Source organism: Nansenia antarctica (genome assembly GCF_963989245.1).
Source record: "Nansenia antarctica genome assembly, chromosome: 1".
Lineage (NCBI taxonomy): Eukaryota > Metazoa > Chordata > Actinopteri > Argentiniformes > Microstomatidae > Nansenia > Nansenia antarctica.
This window is the reverse complement of record NC_137674.1, coordinates 109,077,270-109,087,269: the sequence shown is the minus strand read 5'-3', so window position 1 is coordinate 109,087,269 and position 10,000 is coordinate 109,077,270. Positions and strand designations below refer to the sequence as shown.

General features: G+C 41.7%; 2 protein-coding genes across 3 annotated transcripts in view; one reads left to right on the top strand and one right to left on the bottom strand.

The window, feature by feature from the left end:
• The window catches only part of polr2h (RNA polymerase II, I and III subunit H), a 5,553-nt gene extending 2,536 nt beyond the window's left edge, over nucleotides 1-3,017 (bottom strand). The window contains exons 1-5 of one of the 2 annotated variants that reach the window (XM_080547394.1): nucleotides 2,849-3,017; nucleotides 2,110-2,202; nucleotides 1,904-1,987; nucleotides 1,457-1,550; nucleotides 757-840 (exon numbers count right to left, since the gene is read on the bottom strand). In XM_080547394.1, coding sequence (XP_080403520.1) covers nucleotides 757-840; nucleotides 1,457-1,550; nucleotides 1,904-1,987; nucleotides 2,110-2,182 — 335 coding nt within the window. In that variant the 5' untranslated portion in view covers nucleotides 2,183-2,202; nucleotides 2,849-3,017. The remainder of the gene's footprint in view (nucleotides 1-756; nucleotides 841-1,456; nucleotides 1,551-1,903; nucleotides 1,988-2,109; nucleotides 2,203-2,848) is intronic. The other variant, XM_080547395.1, reaches the window with a different exon arrangement.
• A 1,649-nt stretch (nucleotides 3,018-4,666) lies between these two features.
• The window catches only part of armc9 (armadillo repeat containing 9), a gene marked incomplete at its 5' end in the record, with an annotated part of 48,792 nt that continues 43,458 nt past the window's right edge, over nucleotides 4,667-10,000 (top strand). The window contains 5 exons of the mRNA XM_080539140.1: nucleotides 4,667-4,741; nucleotides 5,817-5,942; nucleotides 6,570-6,740; nucleotides 8,433-8,588; nucleotides 9,045-9,137. Coding sequence (XP_080395266.1) covers nucleotides 4,667-4,741; nucleotides 5,817-5,942; nucleotides 6,570-6,740; nucleotides 8,433-8,588; nucleotides 9,045-9,137 — 621 coding nt within the window. The remainder of the gene's footprint in view (nucleotides 4,742-5,816; nucleotides 5,943-6,569; nucleotides 6,741-8,432; nucleotides 8,589-9,044; nucleotides 9,138-10,000) is intronic.

Here is a 10,000-nt window from a genome sequence, read left to right as displayed (position 1 = left end):
TCACAGGTTAAGTCACTCACAGGTTAAGTCACTCACAGGTTCAGTCATTCACAGGTTCAGTCATTCACAGGTTAAGTCACTCACAGGTTAAGTCACTCACAGGTTAAGTCACTCACAGGTTAAGTCATTCACAGGTTAAGTCACTCACAGGTTAAGTCACTCACAGGTTAAGTCATTCACAGGTTCAGTCACTCACAGGTTAAGTCATTCACAGGTTAAGTCACTCACAGGTTAAGTCACTCACAGGTTTAGTTATTCACACGTTAAGTCATTCACAGGTTAAGTCATTCACAGGTTCAGTCATTCACAGGTTCAGTCACTCACAGGTTAAGTCATTCACAGGTTTAGTCATTCACACGTTAAGTCATTCACAGGTTAAGTCATTCACAGGTTCAGTCATTCACAGGTTAAGTAACTCACAGGTTAAGTCGCTCACAGGTTAATTCATTCACAGGTTCAGTCATTCACAGGTTAAGTCACTCACAGGTTAAGTCATTCACAGGTTAAGTCATTCACAGGTTAAGTCACTCACATGTTAAGTCATTCACAGGTTAAGTCATTCACAGGTTAAGTCCTTCACAGGTTGAGTCACTCACATGTTAAGTCATGCACATGTTAAGTAATTCACAGGTTAAGTCATTCACAGGTTAAGTCACTCACATGTTAAGTCATTCACAGGTTAAGTCGTTCAGATGTAAAGTCATTCACAGGTTAAGTCGTTCACATGTTAAGTCATTCACAGGTTCAGTCACTCACAGACGTGTAGCGGCTTCCGTTGAGGTCTCGTCACCCTCGATCTTGTACACCTTGCCGTACATCACATAGTCAAATTGGTCCGCCCTGCAAAGAAACACAGAAGAATACGTTCCAAGCCATCCACACAGACATGTTACATTGTTAGCTTTTAACACTAGAACAGCCATGAGTGTGAGTAAAGAAAAGTGTTATATCATTGCACTCGATCAAATTTCAGGACCCTCCTTTTATGACTTTTCCTAGATATTATGGCGTTCTACCACCCAGTATCCTTACATTTTCAAAATCACATCAGGATAAGCTAATATAAAGCTATTTTGCAGTTTTTCTGTGTAGGAAGCAGGCTAATTTACACGCGGCCAACTAGTGTAACCTCTGTAAAGAGGGGCTCTTTTAGTAGGTAAAAAGGCACGGCTGTTCTAGTGTTAACAGACGCCTTTATCCAAAGTGACATACAACAAGTACATTTGTCTAAGTAAGTGAATCATCTGTCCATCAGTCATCATAAGAATCAGTAATCTATGCTAGGGCCAGGGGCCATTGTCAGTCATAATGCTAGAAGATTATTACTTAATGAATGAATTCATGAAATTACAGTAGATTAGATTAACTCTACAGGGGGGTAGAGGGGATGAAGAGGTGTTAGGAGGGACAGTTAAGGTGTAGACATAGTCCATGGTTCATTCAGAACAGCAGCTACCTGGATGGACGATCATCTTGTGGATTGTACTCCCCATCGTCTGGAGTTCCATCTTCATACAGAGTGCTGGCTATTACCAATCTGAACTTGTCACCTAGAGAGAGAGAGACACACACATGAGAAATCCAAACAGGCTTCTACAGAAACACTTCATCTTGTTCCATAAACAACATAACAGACACGACAGACAGACAGACAGACAGCGCAGACAGAAAGCACAGACAGACAGAGAGACAGACAGAGAAAGACAGACACGCAGACAGACAGACTGACTGCCAGATAGACAGACAGCACAGTCAGACACCAGACAGACAGAGGGACAGCACAGAACAGCCAGACAGACAGACAGACAGCACAGACAGCCAGCCAGCACAGACAGACAGACAGACAGACAGAGGGACAGCAGAGAACAGACAGACAGCACAGACAGACAGACGTGCTTCTTACCAAGTTCAACAGGGTAGATCTGAATGTTCACGTCCAGGATGAGGTCCATCTTGAAGGACTCACTCTCACAGTGTAGACGAGAAACTGTAACAATAGACCAACACGTTATGTATCGGTCACATTGCATACCGACAGATTTCTGTCACATTTCATACTCAGTTCTCTGTTCTCATTGGCCACTAAGATCTGTGACAACCAACTCTCACCTCTGTCAAACTTCATCCCATCGGGGTCAATGTCCTTCACGTCGAAGATGTCCTCAAACAGAATCCCTGCCATGGCTCTCCTGGTGTGGCTCCCTGGTCACACAAGCACAGACATTTCTCAACACTTCCAACTGACATGCTGCCCATTACCATTATTATTAACCCATTTACATACAGTCAAACTAAAGCTGGACATTTTTGGATCTTGGCCCTGGACTGTACCTAACTCCACACACACACACACACACACACACACACACACACACACACACACACACACACACACACACACACACACACACACACACACACACACACACACACACACACACACACACACACACACACACACACACACACACACACACACACACACACACACACACACACACACACACACACACACACACACACACACACACACTTGTTGTAAGCCACTTTGGATAAAAACGTCTGCTAAATATCCAAAATGTAATACGTAATAAGTACATGTGTGAGTGTGTGTGTCTGTCTGTCTGTCTGTTTGTATAAATGTGTACGTGTGTGTGTGTGTGTGTGTCCAGCGTTTTTGTTTGTCAATAAATGAGCCACACATCTGTCTACTAGCTGAGACACCAATAATCTGACGATATGTTCATGATTAAATCTCTGTTATTGACTTTAAAATAAAAACACACTTAAAGGGTTGGCTAACTAGGTTAGCATATGTGGCTAGCTCTCTGTGCGCGTTTCTCCCCACTCACCTCAAGTTGAATATTATATCAATCCTTTTAACGTTTAGTTTTTTTGCTCTAGTTATGGGAAAGAGCCGACCCGTGGCTAAATTGTTGCGAATAACTTAGATGGATCATTCAGATTTCATTCATTTAAAAAAACGTCAACTGTACCGCGCTGGGGAAAATGTGCTCGACCTTTCGCCTTCGAACTCTCTAGATTTACTTCCGGGTCAATGTGTGAAATGTCTTTGAGAAATCTTGACTCTTTCGTCTTCTTAACATTTTTATTTTATTTGTGGGGACGAATGATTTGATCAAGCTGCTTTAATTTTATAAAACACATTCAATATTTGCGTTTTAGCAGACAGAAACATTTAATTCTCTTTTCTGTAATTCCTCAAATGTACACCAGGTGGCAGCAGCATCCTTGTTGTTTGGTACACGAGTGTGGCGCAAATTCAAATAGTAGTAGCCTACCACTTTCATGGCTGGACTACTTTAAATGTCCGTTTTGTTTTAATAACATTTCCTCTTCTATCATATCGGATTTCTATTATGAATTGTGGATAAAAAATATATGTTTCCCTGTCAGTTGATTGACTCCCCTTTTACGACACGTGTCCCCACTTTCCGGCCCAATGTTTCACGACCGGTTGGTTGCTAAGGGATTTAGGCGTCTCTCCTGTTGTTGATGGTTGCTAGCGCAAGTGTTTAGTGTTTTTATGCATAACGTTGCTATTATGCGACATTTATGTACAAATCTATACCAATTGAGAGCTCTATATGAGTTACGACATTAAGTGATACTTTGAAGCAGATTGCCATGTAAGAAAAGGTAAGGTTTGGCCATTAGTTGTGCTAATACATGTCTAGTAAAGCTAGCAAAACAGCTAATTGTGCCCAGCTTGCTTTCCACTGAAACACTCAGACAGACAGAACTGGGAGACTTCAAACTCTTGTCTTTGCTAGTTAAACATGATATCCTGACTTGTATGCATGTTTTAAAGTGTAAATCTAAGCTAAAAACCCTTCAATGTTTTGCAGCAGTTATGATTAAACACAAACACTTCTATCAATGTCTTTTATCCATTAACTATTGTCTCATTGAATGTTTTATCTATTTACTTCTTATATTTGCTTTTATTCATTGTCATTTTTATTTTCTTACTATGCTCCTCCTCTTGCTGTATTCTTTGTTTTTGTTTGTTTAATAATGTATGTAAGGCACTTTGATTGAATTGCCCCTGTTGTATGAAATGTGCTACACAGATAAACTTGTAAGCAAACTCATAGCCCCATCATCTACTCCCTGTCGCATATTGTTCTGTAGCAACTAGCAAACTCACTGACTTCATATTGGCTAAATACAGGTGCAACTCCCAAAATTGCAAAAGTTCATTTATTTCAGTAATTCAACTTAAAGGGTTAAACTTAGATATTAGATAGACTCATTACATGCAAAGCGAGATATTTAAAGCCTTTATTTGTTATACATTTGATGATTATGGCTTACAGCTTATGAAAACCCCAAATTAAATATCTCTGAAATGTTTAATATTACATGAAATCAATAAGAAAAGGATTTTAAGTACAGAAATGTCAGCCCTCTGAAAAGTATAATCATGCATATGTACAATGCAATGAGTCTATATAATATTTAAGTTTAACCCTTTAAGTTGAATTACTGAAATGAATGGACTTTTGCACGATATTCTATTTTTTTTAGTTGCACCTGTATGTAGATAGGCTAACGTTTAGATTACATGATGTATCGACTAGGGCTCGGTGTCTCAGATGATGAATCGATGAATAATTTCCTTTCGTTTTAGCTGAGCGTTCACATGAGCTCCAGGGACCGAGGGGAGATGGGGGAAGTCTCGGCCAATGAAGCAGACTTCCTGGGGATGATCAAGGAGGTTTGACAGCGTTGTTACACCATCTCTGTTAAACCCTAAGCACATAATCAACTCTGTTATACCCTATGCACATAATCAACTCTGTTATACCCTATGCACATAATCAACTCTGTTATACCCTATGCACATAATCAACTCTGTTATACCCTATGCACATAATCAACTCTGTTATACCCTATGCACATAATCAATGATGCTGATGCTACTCTACTGGGCTTGTGTATAGGCCTACAGTAGTATTACAGCTGCTATAATGGAGTATAGGGCTGCAACTAACGATTATTTTGGTAGTCGACTAATCTGTCGATTATTTTTTCGATTAGTCGCGATTAGTCGTGTGGCTTTTCGCTGCGCGTAAATGGTGACGCAGAAGCATAAATCCGGCTTAACTAGCTATCTAACCTAACGTTACGCCAAGCTACAGCTGCTCACAGAGCTAGTTGACTGGCTAGCTAGCATTGCTGGCTAGACTACAGACAGCTCACGTTAGTAGGCTACGCTTGGCGCTGTTTATCTTACAGACAGCTCGCTGGTGGACTCAACATAATTGAAATAGCATTCACTTATCAAGCATCATTCATGATCATCCACCATGACTACCTGGTATTTTAATAGCGACCACCCCTCACTTCATTTCATCTCGCGTTCTCCTGGCTTCAACATGGAAAACCCCTGCTACGTAACGTTACATACAAGCGCCTCTGTCTGTCACATGCGCACAGGGCAAATAAATTAATAGCACAAACGCTCATAGCATGTACAGCCCTGTCCATGAGACGTTGTTTTCCAACATGTAACAGTAAAGCTAACATAAACATTACGACCCTAACAATATAACGTTAGCCAGTTGGCTAACAACGTTAGCTAAAACTTACCCAGCTGATTCTTGCATGGCTCCCTAAAAAAAAAAAAACGTTTTTTTTAATATAATTTTTTATGCGATTAGTCGACAACAACATTTCACGTCGACGAATTTTCGTAACCGATTAGTCGTGGCTAGTCGACTAGTCGTTGCAGCCCTAATGGAGTATGTTGTGCTTTGCTTATTGCATCCCTGTTCTTTTCTTTTTGCCAGTATCTGAAGTTTGGTGAATTTGAAGAAACAGCTCGGCACTTTGAGAAGGAGTGCAGAAGCAAAGGGAAACTTGTTCCAAAGCTTCAAGGCAACTCTCTAAGAGACTCTAAAACACTTATTATCCAGGTATGGTATATTACTACCGTATGGTCTTCATTTTAAGTCACTGATACCACTGGTAGTCACAGTTTATGTGCCACCGTAGACTCGAGATACCATCTCTTCAGGCTACACCTTAAATAACTGTCCCTCCTGAGACCTCTACATCCCCTCTACCCCCCTGTACCCCCCTGCACAGTTTCTCTACTGTGGATACATTACCCCCATTATAATAAAATAAAATGATAAATGGTCTGACTTATATAACAACTTATTCCAAAGCGCTGGAACACACCAATGGCGGTAAGCCACCATGCAAGGCACTGGCCCGCTCATTGGGAGCAATTTGGGGTTCAGTGTCTTGCGCAAGCACACCTCGACATGTGGCCAGCCGGGGTTCGAACTGCCGATCTCACGATCATTAGACCCCGGCTAGACACCTCCTGCGCCACAGCCGCCCCATTATCACTGCCAATGGCCCCTGGTCCTAGCATAGATGACTTTTTCTTGCGATAATTGATGGATAGATGATTAATTTACTTACACAAATGTATTTCTTGCAAGTCGCTTTGGATAACGGCGTCTGCTAAATGGCAAAACATGTCAATGTAAATTTGCGAGTGTGATGCTGACCCGTCTTGTTTTCTTCTACAGAAAGACCTTCTCACCTCGTTTGACGACGGTGACCTCAAGGTGTTCTTTGAGCTTTGGACGGAGTACATTCCCTCAGATGTCAGGGACTTTGACGCTCAAGCTCAGAAACTGGAGTTTTACCTTCATATCCACTTCACCATCTACCCGTTGAAAGACCACCTTGGTCGACAAGTACGTATGCCTTTTAAACTCACTTTTCAGGGTTCCCGCGCTGGTCTTAAAAAGCCTTAAAGTCTAAAATCCAGCAATCTGACTCATAAGGCCTAAAAAGGTCTTAAAGTTTAGTTATTCGGTCCAAAGATTAGGCGATAGGTCTTAAAAATTAGATAAGCATATCCTGCAAGGAAATCAGTCCGACCACATCTATTTACGCGGAAATTAATCAACTGCTTTTGAGTAATTATGGGACTTATTTATTTTATATTAATTATCCTTCAGACTTTTTTGTCTGGATGGCAGTGAAATCCCTAATTTCATCACCTCGAGGATGACAAAAAGCTATCATATGGTGTCGCGAATAGGTTCAAAATTCTATTCAATGAGGTCTAAAAAAGGTCTAAAAAGGTCTTAAAGTCGACTTGTTGAAACTTGTAGGAACCCTGCTTTTGTTACAATATGTGACTCAAACCTTTGATCGCCTTGCCTGCTAGTTTTGCCATGTCCAGCTGTCCTGTTGCAACGAACCTGACTTTGTATATACATTTACATTTACATTTACATTTACATTTTTGGCATTTAGCAGACGCCTTATTCCAAAGCGACTTACAATCAATACATTTGACTAAGCAAGTGAATCATCAATCCACCAGTCGTATCAGGAAGAGTAATCTAGCTCAGTTTGCCGCCATTGGTGTGTGAATGTGTGTGTGAATGGGGGAATGAGAGGCCGTTGTAAAGCGCTTTGGAGCAGTTTTGGAGCAGCAAAAAAGGCGCTATATAAGTGCAGTCCATTTACCATTTACCATAGTCATCTTTAGCCAACAGATGTCCTCAGTGCACCAGGCTTGAACCATTGCAATAATCTTGGGCTTACATTAACATTTTAACCATTTAGCAGACGCTTTTCATCCAAAGAGATTACAGGGACAGTCTCCCTGGAGTAACTTAGGGCTAAGTGCCTTACTCAAGGGCACACTAGTGGTGGTGTTCCCCAGGTGGGACTTGAACTCATGACCTTCTGATCAGTGATCACCAGTCCAACTCATTGGGTCTGTCTTGTGTTTGTGCTTTCATCCAAAGAGATTACAGGGACAGTCTCCCTGGAGTAACTTAGGGCTAAGCGCCTTACTCAAGGGCACACTAGTTAGTGGTGGTGTTCCCCAGGTGGGACTTGAACTCATGACCTTCTGATCACCAGTCCAACTCGTTGGGTCTGTCTTGTGTCTTTTGCTAGCATATCAGCCCAATAGAGCTCTCAGGTCTTCTGATGCTGGCTTTCTCTGTGTACCACATGCACATAAGAATAGATTTGGTGAGGCTGCATTCTCATTTTATGCACCCAGATTGTGGAATGCAGCCAGTTTACGTTAGAGATGCAACCTCAGCACATACTGTATGTTCAAGTCAAGACTAAAATCCCATCTTTTTAATATTGCCTTTAAATGACTAAATCATTCAATTATGATTATTTAATGATTGGAGCACGTTGAGCAGCAATGTTTGCAGGAAAAGTGCTATACAAATAAAAAGTTATTATTATTATTATTATTATTATTATTATTATTATTATTATTATTATTATTAAGTGCCTTACTCAAGGGCACACCAGCGGTGGTGTTCCCCAGGTGGGACTTGGAACTCGTGACCTTCTGATCACCAGTCCAACTCGTTGGGTCTGTCTTGTGTCTTGTGTCTGTCATGCAGGACCGGGCCGAGTTTGAGGAGAGGATCACACACTTCAGACACTACCTGGAGACCCGGGGCGCGGCGCTGAGCCAGACCACAGAGTTCCTGCCCTTCTACGCCCTCCCCTTCGTGCCCAACCCCACCGTGCACCCCTCCTTCGGAGCGCTCTTTGAGGTGCTTCCTTTCTTTCTTTCTTTCTCCCTTTCCACCCACCTTCACTCCATTCTCCCGGAAAGTGACCTTCCATGATATTGATGATAGCAACATCGTCAGACGTTTGTACTGTAACTATTATCGTACTGTTTTGCTACCGGGAGTTGGGGATAGGGTTACGCCCCGTACCCCTCAATGTACGGTATACAGAATTTGATCACTGATCCACCATCTTGTGTACCTCAATGTATCCAGCGTTTGATCACTGATCCACCATCTTGTGTACCTCAATGTATCCAGCGTTTGATCACTAATTCACCATCTTGTGTGCCTCAATGTATCCAGCGTTTGATCACTGATCCACCATCTTGTGTACCTCAATGTATCCAGCGTTTGATCACTAATTCACCATCTTGTGTGCCTCAATGTATCCAGCGTTTGGTCACTGATCCACCATCTTGTGTGCCTCACCTGTAGGACTCCTGGATGCCCGAGCTGAAGAGGAAGCTGTCTGCGTTCCTGTCTGGGATGTTGAAAGCCCCCAACACTCCGCGGCTGCTGATGTTATATGTATCTTTTTGCACAGATGTCGATTAGATTGTATTAGATTAGATTAGATTAGATTAGATTCAACTTTATTGTCGTCGCAGAGTACAAGTACTATACAACGAAATGCAGTTTAGCATCCAACCAGAAGTGCAAATATAGTGATATAAGAACATGATATAAATCAACCATGACAATGATAGTGATAGGTACATTTGCAATATACAGTATGTGTAGAGGTAGTATTGTAAACATCCGTTTAGTTTAGAGGTATATTCAGTTATGAGCTATGTACAGTTATGAGCTATGTACAGTTATGAGCTATGTACAGTTGTGAGCTATGCATAGTTATGAGCTATGTACAGATAAGGTAGCTTGTCCAGAAGACAATATCGAAGATAGTACCAATGTTTTAGCCATCACATAGAAATAGGCCTTTATCGGAATGCATTTCTGAGGAACTTTCGATATCTGGAACACAGATGGGGAACACGTTGCTATGTGTGCTCTGTCTAAATACCTAACGTAATGGCGTTATAAGCAGTTTTACAAGCATTTATATAGTTATGCTGTAAAATGTTCTCAAAACCACGAGCGTTAGGGCTGAGATCTGATTCTGTTGCCCGTTGTCATATTTCATTATCCCTCCTCATTTCCATGGTCGTTCGAGCGGCCCTGCATGACGGTGACCCTGCCAAGTAACCAGGGGTGAGGCTGCTCTCTGACGCTCTGTATTCAGAGAGTGCTCTGCAATCCTCTCCGAGATTGCTTACTAAGCCTATGTCAGCGATGACTGCTAAGTAGAAGTCCCGTAGCCCATTCCACAGAGACAAAAGGGAGAGAAATTGGCTCTTAAATAATGAATCAGCCCAATGGAAAAACAAGCG